Genomic DNA, 17527 nt, shown 5'->3' with positions numbered 1-17527 from the left:
ACACACACCCCTCTCACCTGTCACACCGGAAACACCGACTGTAAGAGTGTGACTTGATTGAGCATGCTATAAACAACTATTTCCAACTCACAATGTACATCTAGTGGAATGGAAATATAGGACCTTTCTCATGTTGCAAACAGAAGAAAAGTCACAAGAAGAAATGTGGACAAGACGCAGACCTAAGAGGACTTTCGTTTTACACGCATATGGGTTGCCTTTGAGGCGGATCGTAATATGTACGCTCATAGTGCTTGGTCTCTGGTACGTGCTGAGGCCATATTTTAGAATCAAGCGCAGTCCCTTGGGTCTGCGTGCTCACGACAAGACGCTGTATTTAGATGGCGAACCTTTCAAACTGCTGAGTGGCGAAGTGCATTATTTTCGGGTCGTACCAGAATACTGGAAACATAGCTTGTTAATGGTGAAAGCTGCGGGCCTTAACACTGTTTCAACGTGAGTACACTGTGTACAAGGTGTACCAGGAATGGATGTCCGCTAGGAACCATAGTCCGCTTCCCATTACTTTGTACAGGTGACATTCGTCCCATATACCAACCACAGTACTCCAACTAACATTACAGGTGTAACTTGTACTAATCATATAGGAGCCTGGACTTTCATTCCTAGGACTGCCATTCCTGTTACACCTGTATATAAATTAAGAAGGGGAGATGGGAAGGGTTGATAGGTGTTAATTAGGCAGGTAAACTGACCTGAAATGAAACCTTTAGTATAACGATAGGAAATCGTTTGAAAACGCTTTACATTTTTTTATCATTTCAATATCACAACTACATGGTACCTGAGAATTATATCTGTTATAACTAAGATATAATTACCTGATTGTACTACTAGTACTTTAGTGTGTTTTAAAAGTAGTTGGATCATTAATTTAGATGTAATATAGATTTAATATCCATCAGGAGAGTTGTAGAGTGTGGACTGAAGTGGCTTGAGCTAGCAGTTGATGCATGACCCTCCCGTCAGGTCAGGTCACGCCATCTTGCAGCTTCTTTTGTTTGCAGAGTAGCACATGGATCTGACCCAGATATTGTGGCCTGCAAAACAATAACTGCCTATTGAATATCAAAAATGTTTGTTCCCCATCCCCCTGTGTTGTGGAGGATTTTTAAAATGTTACCACATCACAAGCTGTAGAGAAAAACTATTTTTTTACAACTCATATTCTTCTGCTATATCTTGTTTGACAAGAAATCAATGCTTACATCAAAACTGTTATTTACTATTTTTGCTTATTTATACTATTTCTTTATAAATTATCTCAGTTTCAAAATATCTATGATAGTAATCAAAGATATGTAGCTTGAAAAGATATATAAAAAGTTTACATGTGAGGAATTGAATATCATTATACCTGACATTGGATCCCAAAGTTAACTAGCAGTCCTCCACCCAAAACTTATACTGGAATTCATAATTAATAGTGCTGTACAAAGAAGTTGAATTAAAAACTGATCTTTGCACCCCTTGGCTCCATTTGTTTCAGGTATGTACCATGGAATTTACATGAAGAAATTAAAGGGAAATTTAATTTCAAGGATGGCCTGCTAGACATTGTGTGAGTATGGAATAAAAAGAACTGGTATATACCAGCCAGCATGATAATGATTCAATCTTTTCAATGGGGAAAAGTTATTAATCTTTCAGATACATAATTTTGGAATCATTAAAAATATATTTTTTTGTATAGCATTTGTCAGACCCGTAGCCAGCAATTTCAAATGGGGGGTTCTTTTCCTGAAAAAGTGGACCTTTTACCATATAATCCCCATGTACCTAGGTCAAATTTTACCCAGAGTGGACCTATTTCCAGCAAAAAGGGGGGTTCTTTCGAACCCCCCGAACCCCCCCTGGCTACGGGCCTGTTTGTGGTGCTTTAACTTTATAGAATAGAAATACAAGGTAGATTGCTTTTCAGTTTTGTTGCTACCATGCAAGCAGAATTTTCTAATTTCAAGAATTTAGGACTTCAAAACTACAGTATCTTTAAAATCCCCCCCCAACTGAAAAGATCGAGTAATTACCGCATAAAAATGTTGCCACAGACTGCTGTGCATGAGTCCTCATAGGTGAAAGAATACCTGTTAAGGGTTTGGTGCATGTATGAACTGAATGTAAATAAGACAAACAGATCTTAAAGTTTCAATCAAGAACAGATAGTTCACAAAATTGATGAATCATATGATCATGTAAAACTCATAAACTAAATCCAATCTTTCAACAAAGAAAAAAGAATTGTCAAATAACATAAAAACACAGTTTAAAGTTTATTTACACACTTTTATTTTTAATTTTTTAGTATTGTGACAGCTCCACGTAGTCATACACAACAACTAAAATCAAAATCTGGAACTACACATGTAATTTACAGATATATATATTTTATGTATCTTTGTCTTTTTCATGTTGAAGACAATATTTGGAGCTGGCGCAAGAAGTTGGTTTGTATGTAGTGCTGAGACCTGGCCCGTACATCTGTGGGGAATGGGAGTTTGGTGGCATGCCCAGGTGGGTGTACTATCTGTGTGGAGTGGGAGTTTGGTGGCATGCCCAGGTGGGTGTACTATCTGTGTGGAGTGGGAGTTTGGTGGCATGCCCAGGTGGGTGTACTATCTGTGGGGAGTGGGAGTTTGGTGGCATGCCCAGGTGGGTGTACTATCTGTGGTGAGTGGGAGTTTGGTGGCATGCCCAGGTGGGTGTACTATCTGTGGGGAGTGGGAGTTTGGTAGCATGCCCAGGTGGGTGTACTATCTGTGGTGAGTGAGAGTTTGGTGGCATGCCCAGGTGGGTGTACTATCTGTGTGGAGTGGGAGTTTGGTGGCATGCCCAGGTGGGTGTACTATCTGAGGTGAATGGGAGTTTGGTGGCATGCCCAGGTGGGTGCACTATCTGTAAGGAATGGGAGCTTGGTGGCATGCCCGGGTGGGTGTACTGAGGTTTCTGGATGAAATGGTGGTAGTGGGGATTTGGTGGCATGCCCGATTGGGATATACATTAAGTGCCTGCTCTCCTAACCACCAATTCATTATTTTTATGTATTATTTTACCAGTATAGACAGTATGTACATGTGTGTCTTATTCCAGCTGGCTCCTAAATGACCCCAGTATGAAGGTTCGCAGTACGTACCCTCCATTCCTGAAGGCTGTAGACAATTACTTCTCAGAGCTGATACCACTGGTAGCAGGGCTACAGGTAATGGGCAGAGTTATGATCCATGTAAGAGGTTAAACATAATTAGAAGATGGACATGGTTCATCTTTTTTCATTGGCTATAAGAATTTCTATAGATGGAATCTCTACCATATTATGCATAGAAATTGTAAAAAAATCCACAATATTTTTTTATGTAATACATAATTTTTATAAATCTCTGCCTCCTTTGAACACCTGCAAGTAATTCAGACCACTGAAAAAAAAGTAAAGAAAATATGAACCTGGTTTCAGCTTCCTTACACTGCTGTAAATGCTGGTATATGTACAGAGGCAATGTAAAAATGTTGATTATTTGGGAAAAGGCTGAAGCTGAAGGGGGTGGATGATGCAGGGGAGGGTGAACAGCAGACTGTCAGTGGAAGTTAGGAGATATCCGTATAAGTCGGTCAAATTATGAGTCTACAGGATTCGAATTTTCACACTTAAATTTCACTCATTACATTCAAGCATTTGTGACATTGTGAAATCTAGGACATGAGAATGGCACATATAAATGACAGTGATATTTTTCTTTGTTTTCTAGTATAGCAGAGGTGGACCAATTATTGCATTCCAAATAGAAAATGAGTATGGTGCATATGGACAGGACAAAAAGTACTTGGAGGCACTCAAAGATGTAATGTGAAGCTTTGTTCTCAAACTAATTTACATAGAACAAAGTATTTGTAGTTAGACTGTCACAGAATCATGAAATCTGAAGTTTGTAAATCAGTTTTCACAAAGAATATGTTAATTATTACCATTTTTGCAAAGTGAGTGGAATATTGTTATATTTTATACACTTATATTGCAAATATGGAATAAATAGAATAATTGTAAAGTAAAGCAATGTTATTCACTTTACAACATTATAAAGATAACAGCAACCTTCTTAATATAAAATGTTTTTGAGAGTGCATGAAACTGTACTTTTTAAGGTAATGATTTTCATATTCTGATTTTTAATATTACATGATATATTGATATATTTTGTACATACATATGATTATATATATTTGTAATCAAATATTCAGTCTTTACCTAAGTTTTATAAAAGTGTTCCGTTTCCACTTTGTATTGTCTATAAAGTTTCATTTAACTGTAGTTTGCATCTTGAAACTTAAGATTATATGCCTTTGATAGTGAGTCAAATGTCAATAATTAAAAAACTTTCATTTATATTATATGATATAGTAATTATTGCCCTCTCTGTTTCAGTCCTTGCTGAAGTATGGTGTGGAAGAACTAATGTTAACTGCTGACCCAGCAGAACATTTAGAGAAGGGAAGTCTGCCTGGAGGTAATGTTTTTAATATGCCACAGTGGCCCCATTCAGAATGAGAAGAGCCGAGTGCTAGCTAGGCCATGACCTAAATATGGCAGACCTACATGAAAGGAAGACTGCTTAATCCTGTAATGGTCTCTCCGCCTCTCACATGCCTCCCCATGCGTCGTCCCTGCAGGGGCACAGTAATTAAATCTCGGCTCGATTTAACCGGTTGAGGGACGACATGTGGGGAGGCGTGTGACCATTTCAGGATTAAGCGGACTTCCTTTCATGTAGGTCCGTCAAATTTAGATTGTCGCCTAGCTAGCACTCGGCTCTTCTCATTCCGAATGGCCTGTATCATACTTTCTTAACTGTACGATATGCCTTCTTGAGCAGTTAAGGGTGGATTAACCTTGGTGTGCTGCTAGAGTAGGCATGTCATTCAGTTAATCTGATTGCATTCAGCAAGAGTCTCCACGGAGTTGGATTGATCTACCTAATACGATAGCTTCATTGTGAATGCCCCCTTAGTAGGTGATAATCTTATGCTGGTGGTAAATAGCATGAAGTTTAAGAATATTGTTTTCTCTAAATACAATATCACTTCAATAGTGCTATGAATTACAAATATAATCTATGAATAATTCTTCATGAATATAAAATTGATTTATCAGTGGTATCATTGTGGCAGACAATGAACATTATAAAAATGTTTTAAAATGTCAGCAAGGTGACTTGATACACTGTAGATATTTAAAATTAAATTTGATTTCTTATTTACAGTTTTACCCACTGCGACCTTTGACACAATTAGTAGAGGAGAGTTAGCATTTAAGAATATTGCTGCTTTGAGCCCTGAATGGCCATTGGTTACCATGGAGTTCTGGCCGGGATGGTATGATGTATGGGGAAGCAAACATAACACTATGAAAGATGAAGGTAATGTCTAACTGGGTGTCTGTGTGTCTGTCCATCTGTCTGTCTGTAGTTGTCCAGTCCATGTTTTCACATCTGCAAATATGGTCGTATGGGTTTGTTTGTGTACAGTGCTTATGTGTTTGAAATACCTGAATGGTGTCAGTTGTCTAAATTGGGGTTCCATTTGTACACTGTGCACAATTTCATGCTATGTGATAACAATAAAGTTCATGTTATTATTGTTTAAAAAATTAAAACTTGCCAAATTTCTAGTTTCTGTATTTGGACTGGGACCAGTATTTGGTAACAACAGAAATCATTAAAAACAAAATTAAACAGTTTTTATTCATTATATATATTTAAGCACACAAAAAGTAACTTTTTCTCTAATATCCCAAGGTTCACTGTAGCTGGCAACGTAAAATCATGCAAAGTCACTAAATTGATAGGTCATTGTTTAAAAATGCCAGTCTGCATACCTTTACTCATATTTATTATCAGTGCCATAAATTGATGTATCTGTTTACAGAAATGGAGGCAGTGTTGTCATTTATCTTGAAGTCTGGATCATCTGTGAATTTCTACATGTTTCATGGGGGAACCAACTTTGGCTTTATGAATGGTGCTTACTACCCCAGCTATGTTGCAACAGTCACAAGTTATGGTAAGGTGATCACATCTTTTAGGGCCTGTCCTTATGAATTTATTGACCAAGCTACTGCATTCTTACTCTATAATTATATATAGGAACTCTTGCTGAATGCAATCAGATTAACATGCCTCCTCCAAGAGTTAACTGTACCACTAGTATATTCAGAAAAGCAGACGATTATGTATGTTGGGAACAAAAGGAAATGTGTCGCTCTCTTTTTTCTGATTGCACTCAGCGCGAGTCCCTGGGAAGTTAGTGTGCAGTAGCTAGGTCAATTAATTCATTGTGACCTGGTCCTTAAGTTTTCTAACACACCTTTTTCAATTAATAAACACTCATATCAGTCAAATCATATTCTTTGATGTCTCCATTTTGGATAAGCATAGAAGCAATTATGATAGAAAATTGAAAATAGGACATTGAAAGATTTCATACAGTGGAGTACAGAAAAATGTACTAATTAGAATTTTTTCTGCCAAGGGAACTGTTTGTGAATTTTTTTCACTCTGTATGTTTTTTATATGCACCCTGTCATCATCAACGTGGAAGACTGTGTATTTTTCTACTGTATAACTTTGATTTTATTAAAACCAAATGATGAAAAGTGAATTAATGGCCATACATGCATTGAAGACTTAACCAATTCTCATCAACATACTTCATGTATTTTAGATTATGATGCACCAGTTAATGAACAGGGTGAAGCCAACACTAAGTTCACTAAGATTATAGAAACACTTTTCAAAAACGTCCCAGAATCAGGTGAGAAAAAAGTTTAAAAAATGAAAAATTACAGGTAGGTAAACGAAGCAGCACAATTTTTATATTTTTTTCCTTAAAATATTTAAATCAGATTTTTTGTGGAAAGTGTTCAAATAATAAGGAATTCTGCTATTCCAGTGTTTATCTACATAAGTTACATGTAGAGTATGTGCCAGAGAAAGAAATAGATGTGTATTTGCTGGGTAAATTTTTAAAGTTATAATTACAAATTAATGACATATTCCATTTAAAATTGCATTGTGCCAAATAAGGAATGTTTTAAGTGCTGTAAAATTTGATAAAAGTTATAAGAAATGTTGTTGGCTGCACCAGTTATAAGACATATTGTACAGTAAAACTAACAAGAAAAAGTACGATATTTTTAAAATTAAAAGATAAGTGAAACATGCATTTAGAGTATAAAAAGAAAAATAATAAAAGATTTTATACTGTGTATACATGTATTTTAAAAGTAATACTTCTTGTTTAGCAAACTTAAAACATTTTCAACTTTTATTATTCCCAGTGTCTTCCACCTTACCACCCATACCACCTGCCCACCCTGTAGAGAAATATGGTAAGTGGGGCATCTTGTGACTGGCGCCCTCTATCACAGCGTGCTGTACACTTTTGTTATGCTTCATTTTGAGCTATTGGCCTGGCTAGTATGTAAAAGAGTCACCTTGGCACACATGCACGCACGCACGCACGCACGAACGCACGCACGCACACACACACACACACACACACACTTGACATGGTCAGATAATGGGATTAATTTTGATTGGTCCAAATAGTTGAAAGCAAACTCGTGAAAGGGAATTAAACCCTGGTAGCATTAGAGAGTTTCCTGTGCAGTTGGGATACGACGGCTAGATTGTTACGTATGTGCTAATGTATCCAGTAACGCGCTTCTCTCATCGCGTTCCGGTAATGTCCCGGAATGCTGGCGCTCATTCCAATATAATAATAACAATATACGGCCCCGTAGCCATCTATTTCCAAGGGGGGGGATTCTTTTTTATGAAAAAGGAGACAAATATTACCCAAAAGTGCAATTTTTCCCGACAAAAATGGCGGTTCGTAAGAACCCGATGATCAACCCCCGACTACCTGCCTGATAAACCAAAACTAGCGGCTCCTCTCTGTTAAAAAGTCGAAATTTGCATGAACGTACACTTGAACTCTTGTAAAAAAAGTATATAAGTCATATAAATTAGCAAACACAACCTTTAATAACTATTTTCAATAATCTTCCGCACTGGCTAGATAGGAGCGCTTGTATTCAGCAGACTAGATGGGATAACGGTATATGAATGCGGTGAACATCACAAGTGCGCACAAACCGATGACGTATTAATCCAGCCGGCATATCTCACCGGCAACGGAAAAACTCTATTGTCACACATGAAGGACTAGTTACCATGATGCAAAAAAAAAGAAAAAAAAATCACGTGGGCACAGTATGAAAAGAGGTATATATAAGTACTTCATCAGGACTTGTTGGTTGTTTGCTAGGTACTAGTATGTTTTTTCTTCTTTTGCAGGTACTCTTGAAATTGAAAAATATTTACTTTTGGATGACATGGTAAAACGAATGAAGGTATTTTGCACTTTTTCGGCTTTCATATTAATCTTAATTTATGGTTTTCCTTAAGTTGCCCACAGTGAACTCTAGATTAATTCTTTTTACTTTATTTTATATTTATTTATTTATTTGGTGTGCATTACTAAAATAACAGAATGTGAAATTTGGCATTGAGTAAAAGTTGCTGTGATGACAACTCCAGTTTAACCCCTGTCATTTGCAGGCTATATATGGCATAGAAGCAGTCCCCATGGAGTTTCTCGGTCAGGTTAACAATGGTGGAGGACAAGGCTATGGGTTTATTTTGTACAGGACAGAAATCACCAAAGGTGGAAAACTAAAATTTTCTGACACTGTCAGAGATAGGGCTGTGGTAAGTGACCGCATATATAGTTTTTGCCAAGTTGAGGTATTTTTAAGTACAAATGAATGATAAAAATTATAATATTTATCAAAATGATGTGCTTAAATTTTGCTTTATCTATATGTCAAAATATATGATATTCATTGATAGTACTTGTGCTGTTTCTGGGGGGAAATTCTTTTGTTTTATTTTGCAAGGTGAATCATTTGCCACACAAACTATAGCAGTTAAGCAAAATATTTCTCATCAGTTTTATATAATATAATTTGATATAAATTGGCATGAAAACCTGATTTCACTTGAATTTTCCCATGTGATGCAAATTTTGCCATACTTGAAAATGTTCCAAGCATTTAACATGAATTCTAATACATATTTAGAATTTAAATTCTTGTATTCTTTAAGAGAGAAGCTAGTATAAACTGGTAATTTTGTAAATTGGGAATGTTAAAAGCTGTGATGATTTTTTGGTTTATTCCATCCCTCTATGTCATCTTTTAGGTCCTTCTGAATGGGACAGAGATTGCCACTTTTAACTTGAACAAGAAAGACATGGTGGTGGCGATAAAGGGGCCAAATAAGCCACAGAACAAGGTGACTGGAATAATTGGAGTGTCAAAGAATATTGTAACATGTTACAGAAACTAAAACCAAATGCAAATGGTTTATTCAGTGCTGTAGCCAGAGCGAGCCATTGAGTGTAATGTAATGAGTGATTGAATATACTTCATATGTACAGCTGAACAAATGGGTATCTTGTGCTCGACTAAAAACACAATAACGCAAGTATATCTATTCATACAGGGGCTGATCCAGAGATATTTTCTGACAGTCTTCCAAATTATCTTTGTTAATCCATCCTCCATTTTTGACCATCTTCTGACAGAAAATATTAGATACCCATCAATGTAAACTTTAAAATCTGACCGTCTTCTGGAAGACCCAGAAGACGGCCTAAATCCGCCCCTGTCATAATTCTTCGGGAACATAACCATGCATTATGATTAATAATTTGTAACCATATTAATACAGTCAGCTGTGGTCATGTGATGTATATCACAGTCCAGACTTATGCATGGTTAGATTATTAAGTTTTTGTTTGTTTGATCATTCATTAACTTGTTCAATATTTTTTTATTTTATTCAGTTCACTTTATAGTCTTTTGCTGTTATTACTTGTAATATTTGAGTTTCAATCTTTTGTTAAAAAAAGAGCAAAATTTCACAGTTGAAATATTTCTGGTTAATCATTTCAAGGGAAATGATAATTTTTTAATTTTTTTTCCTCGTGCATATTTTCAGACAACTTATGTTTTAGATGTATTAGTTGAAAATATGGGCAGACTCAATAGCATGGGATATTATAATGGAACAAAAGTACCATTTGAGAGTCAAAGGAAAGGTACAGTATTCTAACATGAGTTTTTTCACCTTAAAGATGCATATGAAGTCAGTTTTTTTTGCCACAAAAGCCGACCAAATGCCAGCATACAGTTTCAAGAAGTATAACTAAGAGAATAACAAAAGGCATTGTTTAATGTAACCCGAAAGACGGTCGATATTTGAACAGATATTTCTGCTAGCATTCTGTGCTGTACATCAATGAGGCAGAAAAGTACATGTAGGTCAGTAGGTTAAAATTTCTGACCAAAAAATTTAAAGAAAGGAGCAGTCTGAATCTCTTTTATGACTGATCTAGTAATTTATTCAGTTTATCCCTTGACATGTTGAATTTATTTGAGTTGTATAAGAAACTAGTAGAAGTGGTGTATGTATGTTACTGGGAATCCATGCTCCACCGATGCTCAGTTCATATGTAATAACAGAGAGTTTTTACCAGTAATTTATTTGATATGGTATGATTGAATGATAAAATTTAATATAAGTAATAACTGTAAAATAATGGAAGTAATTTGGATCTTATGTGCACCAACATGTACTGGTACTAGTACAGTGTATGAAAAGTGTGACATGTATCTATAATGTATAAACCATACATTGATGAGGTATATGTCCTAGCTATGAACTGCTGTGAGTCATGAGCAGGGGCAGTATTCTCAAACGTTTTTGATGTCGAATTTTTTCGTCTTCGAATCGATTTCGATGAAAAAATTTTCGATAGCTTCGAGAATACCGTTTTTTTGGATTTGATTAAGATTCGATGAAAAAATCATATTTGATAGCTTCGAGAATATCGGCCCAGATGTCAAATACAACTAGGTGTCCAGTGTTGCACCTGATTCATCTTGGTCAGCCCTGGAGCCACGGGAGTTTGAGCGAACTGTCCTTTTTTGCAGGGAAAGGTTTGTTCTCAGTAAAATTTGGTCCATGGCAAGTACACGGAAGTTTCTTGAAAAAAGGCCTCTTTTTCAGAAAAGGACCCCCCTCCCCACTTTGAAATTGATGGCAATGGGCCAGGTGATGTTTATGCTATGGCAGATGTGCTGTAAGCCACAATAGTGTGACATACATGCCCACATGAAACAAGTTCCACTATGCCCACCATGTCTGCATCTTTTTAGACATCTGCCACGGAATATGTTATGCCCATTTTGTGAAACGTTTCAGAGACAATCACTTCAATTCATTCCAGGTATAACAAGCACAGTTTACTTGGATAAAGCAGTGCTGATAGACTGGGATCACTATCCACTGGAGTTCAGGAAACCATTCCTAACAAGGTATAAAAAAAGATACATTCTAATAAAATAGCATACAAAATTTATTATAAAATAAGACATAAAATTACAATAAAAAAGGATATGAAACTCACCCAATAAACTCAATTGTGATTTTGAAACTACCTGCCCCTGAAATTGTGGCGTTGAGTGTATTCACTCAGTAATCACTCCTGCTTGACAAAGACAGGGATGTGCACTATACTCAACCCAAAGGTGTGAAATCCTCCTCCTCCTCCCCCCCCCCCAAAAAAAAAAAATGTCAAAGAGTATGTCTGTTAAGGAATGCTTTCCTGTTGAGCATCTCGGTTCCCGCAGGGTCCGATACAATAATTTTGTAAAAGACTTCTAGGCTTCGTTCACATGGAAAGTCTATTTTCTAAAAATCTATTTTCTATTCGCGGTATCTTGTAATCACGGTCCCTGTGCCCTGAATATCCCGAGAATTAATTACAGCTTTGGAAGCAACTGGCTCGCGCCTCCAGTAATTACGTTGCGGCCGGGATATTCAGGGCACAGGGACCGTGATTACAAGATACCACGAATAGAAAATAGATTTTTAGAAAATAGACTTTCCATGTGAACGGAGTCCTAGTGTACTAGGCACCCTGTTGTCAGAGAGTATTACATATATCAGGGGCGGATTTAAGCCGTCTTCTGGGTCTTCCCGAAGACGGTCAGATTTTCAAGTTTACATTATCGGGCATCTTATATTTTCTGTCGGAAGACGGTCAAAAATGGAGGATGGATCAACAAAGATAATTTGGAAGACTGTCAGAAAATATCTCTGGATCCGCCCCTGTATATAGATACATTATGATTCAGGAAAGTATATATAGAGAGGGGCAGATCCAGAGCTTTTTACTGACAGTCTTCCAAATTATCTTTGTTGATTCATCCTCCAATTTTGACCGTCTTCCAACAGAAAAATTAAATACCCGTCAATGTAAACTTGAAAATCTGACCGTCTTTTGGAAGACCCAGAAGACCGCCTAAATCCGCCCCTGATATACATTATAGGTACATGTATACATATATACATGTATACATGTATACATATATACATGTATACATGTATATATACCAGTATGTATATAAAGCCTATGTGGCTATCATGTCTTGCCCACCAATGTTGTAGTATCTATAACTCAAAACACCACTGCATACCTACTTTCATTCTTATACATGTATGGGGTGACACAATTTAAATCTGACTCCCTGGGCTGTTATAAAATTTATACCCAGTAATAATTTATGCATTTTCTCAGAGGCTCACTAAAGAATCATTATATAAATTTTGTTATTTTAAAGCAAACTTAAGAATGAATTTAAGTGTCATTTGTCTAGACTTGGCACTGGAGGGAGACATAGAAGAATAGTTTTCAAGTTTAATTAAATTGAGGTAAAATTTTCTCATGTTATATTGATATACCATACAATATAACATGGGATAATCTCACAGTCAACTAAACAATATTTAGTCTAGTTCTGGTATGAATGGGATTTTGTCATAATGAACTTGGTAGATGTGTTTATTATGTGTTTCATTACATCTGCAGTATGTTGTCATCTGGAGACTGGTCCCCCTACAAGGATGTCGTTGGAACTCCCGGGATGTTCTACACCAGGTTGACAGTCACAAAACATCCTCCCTGTGATACCTTTATTGACATGAAAGTATGTATCCTCGAGCTCCTTGGCAAGGGGGCTTGAATGAAAACCCCATTTGGCTGGAAAAGGTCCATGTAACCAAAATTTGCTATTTCTCAAGTTTGGTCAACTTAGTGGGTACAAAAGTGCACTTTTTCAGGAAGAAATGAACCTCTCTTTGAAATTGCTGGCTTTAGGCCTGTATAATAGAACCTTTTTCTGAATTTTGGAGAAAATTTCTGAGGACTTACCGCATGAAAAAATAATTTGAAATTACTTTGATGATATTCAAACGGTAACAGTAAATGTAAGCAAGGACATAATGTCAGGTTAATATTAAAATCACCAATATATTTTATTGAAATCACATATTGCAGAAGTATGTAAAAATACAATATTTATACTCCAGGGCTGGAAGAAAGGTGTGGTATTTGTGAATGGGTTTAACCTGGGCAGATACTGGGAGATAGGACCCCAGCGTACCCTGTACCTGCCTGGACCTCTACTCAGAACAGGAAATAATGAGGTAGGGCCCATTCTCAGTGAGACGATCATTCGAGTTCAAAACTACTGTACAGGGACTTTTGCTGAATGCAATTACATTAACAGATCAACATGCCCCCTTATGACATTGAATAGAATACAGAAAAGCTGGCGATTGTACGAGTATGTTGGAAACAAAAGGACGTGTGTTAAAGTGATTGCATTCAGCGAGAGTATATTGGTAGTACTTTATCTACTCGTAGCACTATATTATGTAGCACTCCTTGTTGTCTAAGTTTGTGTCAATTTTTATTGTAGATTTTAATATTTGAGCTTCATGGGTCAAAGCCAACCATCACATTTAAAGATAAACCTCAACTTGACCTGTGAAAGCAGGGACAGCTGGAAGCTGTCTTCCAGAAGACGATCAAAATTTTTCAAGTTTCCATTGATGAGCATCTAATTTTTTTCTGATGGATGATGGGCCAAAATGGAGGATGGATCGACAAAGATAAATTGGAAGACTGTCAGAAAAATCTCTGGATCCACCCCTGGAAAGTGAGGAAAAATATTGGTGACACATAAAATGAAAGCTTAGTAAGGGTTGTGTTTCTGCTGCTGGAGGCTACAGACATGGAATTTTTTTCCTGTACCAGTATTATAGTACCGAGTGAGGAAAATATCTTGACAAAGCAAATTCAATGAGGACACAAATTTTTTCTCAATTATTTTTACTGATACTGATAATGAATGTCTCTTTCTTTTTGGTTCACAAATAGAGTAATAAATTTATTTGCATATCATCTTAATTTTCATCAATAAGTAACTTATTTTGGAAAGAAGTTGAGAGGATAAACTGGTACATCTGTTGATAACAGGTAGGGTTCATACATATTCTTGTTGCCAAAGATATTGCCTTCTTTAAAACTTTACAGAAAACATATTTTGAATGATGTTTACAAATTATGAATATTTGAGAAACAATATTTTTAACTGAGTAACACTGCTGACTGTTTTTTTATTTATTTTTATTGTTATTTTATTGTTTTATCTTTGTTGTTTTATCATCAATGTTTTTAATAATTCTAGATATTCTGTGAAGTGAATGGAGATTTTATATGGAATGTGCCATAAAATAAATTATAATTACACATGTAAAATGTTTTGGAATGACTTTCATTAAATTAATATGTATTTGTCTGGTGTATGTACAAAATACAAAACCATGGTGTATGGTTGTCTTTAATTTTACTGAAATTTATTTATATTTATATATATATATATAAACAGAGAGAGATAAATATATATAAACAGAGAGATAAATATATATGAACAAAGAGAAAGAGCAAAAATGTAAATGCTCCATGTGAATTATTTATGTAGCATGTATAAATTAATGGCAAAGACAGTAATCTATAGCACATTGAACAACAATGATTTAATGAAAATATATATAAATATAACCCATGGTCCAAAAATTTTTTTTTAATATTGCACAGGCCTAAGGTGTTCATATTTTTGCTCTCTGTACATATCAATATAATGATAATAACTTAAAGTTAATTTTGTTATATATGATTGAGGGTTAAGTATCTAAATATGTGTTGGTATAGATTTGTCCTTTGTGTAGTATTTCATCGTAGATGAGAACTACTGTGCTATCTCTATGCTTTAAGCATATAAGGATATATTTAGTCTCAGAGTCACTGTGTTAAAAAAGTGCACAGCTCTTCTAAAAAGGAGAAGGCCCTGAGAGGGTCCTCTGAATATGTGTGTTATTCCATTATTTTGTAATATTAAAATATGTTTTAGGGTAAAGTCTCTAATTAAGTGTTGTTTAAGATTAACTTGGATGTGTCCTGTGTGTTGTTTTTCATCATGGATGAGATCTCTTAGCTCAAAGCACACAAGAATATATTAACTCTGAGCCTCAACCAGCTGCTATGTTACAGTTGTAATATTGGTCACAATTGTATTTCTACATACTGATGTAATGTGACATTAAAGAAATGTTATATGTGCACAGGATATTGTATTTGAAAATATAATCTGCCTCGCAAAGTTTTGTGGGTGGAGCAGAAGATAAGCATTGCTGTAGGTTTTTTTAAAATAAATATAGGTTTCTTTAAATAATAATAATTTTATTGAGCACTAAAACGTTTCAGTACATTTTGCAGGCCCTCTAAACTACTTGTATATAGATACATTTAGTACAATCTAGACCTATTAACACAATAAAAATAAATAAATAATAATAATAAGATAAAAAATACCTATATTACATAATGACAATTACATTGTTCTGTATTGTGGTAGACTTGCTCATTATTATTGACAGGCTAGTCTTTTTTTAAATGTTTGTTGGATGAAGTGACACACGGTTTTTAGGGAGTGTTCACTTTGAGGATTGAGAAGCCAGGCAAGTTTTTCTAAATCAGATGACATTTGCGGCGGTATCATTTTTATCATTTTTTCTCTTTCGTTCACATGCTCATTACATTTTAGTAGGAAATGCACTTCTGTTTCAACATCATTGCAATGTGGACATATTCGGTTTTCTACTGGTTTTTTGGGTTTTGTGTAGCGACCTCTTTCAATTTCTAGGTCATGGTCACTGATTCGAAATTTTGCAAGTGTTTTTATTTCATTTAGAGGGACTTTCATTGTGAGATAATTTTCTGGAGTGTAGGATTTCTTTATTGCTTTGTAAGTTCTTAGTTTGCTTTTATTGTCACTGTGCAGATCGGTCCAAAAAAGTTCTTCAATTTTTTTAATAACATTTACTTGAAGTAGGTTTGGGTCTACAGTGTTTAGATCTGTTGACAGTCCCCAGAGGTCTATAAAAGTTTTCAGAGAGCTTGACCAGCTAGGCCCTTTTAAATGGATTTCTCTTTCATAGATTTGTTTCACGATTCTATTTGGAGCAAGTTCTTTGAAACGAATTTGGTACTTAAAAACATGTTTTACAATAGCTGTGTAGAGTGGCAGCCTTCCAAGTTCTGCCCTACTTGCATTGTTGCTTGCATATTTCCGTACACCAAGAGCCCACTTACATGTTTTTAGATGGAGCTGCTCAAAAGGCATTTTATTAATTTTTTGGAGGGAGATTTTCTTATCTTTAAATAGTTCCTCTGCCCAAACTTCACAACCATAGAGTAAGATTGGCTTGACGGTTTTATCAAAGAGTTTCATGTATAGTAGGGGAGAAGATATTTGGTGTGAGGAAATTGCTGTTTTCAGTGCAAAAGATGCTTTCATTGCATTTTGTTTCAGGTTTTCAATTGCTTTTTTTTTTTAAAGACCCTGTGTTTGTGAAGGTTATTCCTAAGTATGTGAAATTCTTCACAGATTCTATGATTTTGTTATTTATATAAAAGTTAATATTCTTGTCTATTTTCCCTTGTTTGTTAAAGATGACAACTTTTGACTTTTTCTCATTTACCTGAAGCTTCCATTTTCTGCAATATGTGCTAAGTGCTAATAAGTGGCCTTGCAATCCTTCCTTGCTAGTTGATAACAGGACAAGGTCATCTGCATAGAGGATGTGGTTTAGGCCATCAATTGAGCAGTCCTTATTTTTGTTCTTAAAAGAGCACATTAAAAAAAATTATAGTGTATTCTAACTTATAAAGTGAAACTAGTAAAAAGTTTTTTCCACTTAATTTTAAAAAATAGACTTTAGACTTTTCAAGTTATTGTTTGTGGAAATAAAGATGTTAATGGGTGAGTAGGATGTTCACATGGGGGGGTGCAGATCATGAGATAGAGCGAATAATTTTTTTTTTATTGACACATGACAATACAAAAATAACCAAACAGACACTCGCTCACACACTCACACATAAGAGATGTTATACTATATAACACTTTTTAGTTAATTACATCGGCGTATGCTAAATATTCAAATTAAAAATAACTTAATTATATTTGAATTATATTTGAATT

The 17527-nt window shown here is 35.4% G+C and overlaps 1 protein-coding gene across 4 annotated transcripts; it reads left to right on the top strand.

Annotated features, from left to right (window-relative positions):
* Window positions 1–15603, top strand: LOC106160678 (beta-galactosidase-1-like protein 2). Of its 4 annotated transcripts, none has more exons than XM_087005305.1 (18): window positions 1–456; window positions 1511–1582; window positions 2437–2532; window positions 3109–3217; window positions 3762–3854; window positions 4436–4517; window positions 5271–5426; window positions 5935–6069; window positions 6730–6819; window positions 7346–7396; window positions 8367–8422; window positions 8631–8780; window positions 9273–9365; window positions 10074–10173; window positions 11365–11452; window positions 13009–13126; window positions 13509–13625; window positions 13901–15603. In XM_087005305.1, exons 1-18 carry the CDS (start codon window positions 131–133, stop codon window positions 13970–13972), a joined length of 2004 nt encoding a protein of 667 aa, XP_086861431.1. In that variant the 5' UTR covers window positions 1–130; the 3' UTR covers window positions 13973–15603. The 4 variants fall into 4 exon arrangements, with proteins under 4 accessions (XP_086861431.1, XP_086861433.1, XP_086861435.1 ...); XM_087005307.1 differs by lacking the exon at window positions 1–456 and adding an exon at window positions 570–706; XM_087005309.1 differs by lacking the exons at window positions 1–456; window positions 1511–1582; window positions 2437–2532 and adding an exon at window positions 2539–2854.
* The last annotated feature ends 1924 nt before the right edge of the window (window positions 15604–17527 follow it).

This window comes from Lingula anatina, chromosome 2 (genome assembly GCF_051362555.1).
Source record: "Lingula anatina isolate TDL-2025a chromosome 2, LinAna3.0, whole genome shotgun sequence".
NCBI classification, from domain to species: Eukaryota; Metazoa; Brachiopoda; class Lingulata; order Lingulida; family Lingulidae; genus Lingula; species Lingula anatina.
This window is presented reverse-complemented; position numbering and strand designations above follow the sequence as displayed.

Bases quoted from the DNA above. Each gene is read 5' to 3' on its own strand.
- LOC106160678 (XM_087005305.1), top strand. From the start codon at position 131: ATGTTGCAAACAGAAGAAAAGTCACAAGAAGAAATGTGGACAAGACGC. The intron at 457-1,510 runs GTGAGTACACTG...CATTTGTTTCAG, and splicing joins GGCCTTAACACTGTTTCAAC to GTATGTACCATGGAATTTAC. The intron at 10,174-11,364 runs GTACAGTATTCT...AATTCATTCCAG, and splicing joins ATTTGAGAGTCAAAGGAAAG to GTATAACAAGCACAGTTTAC.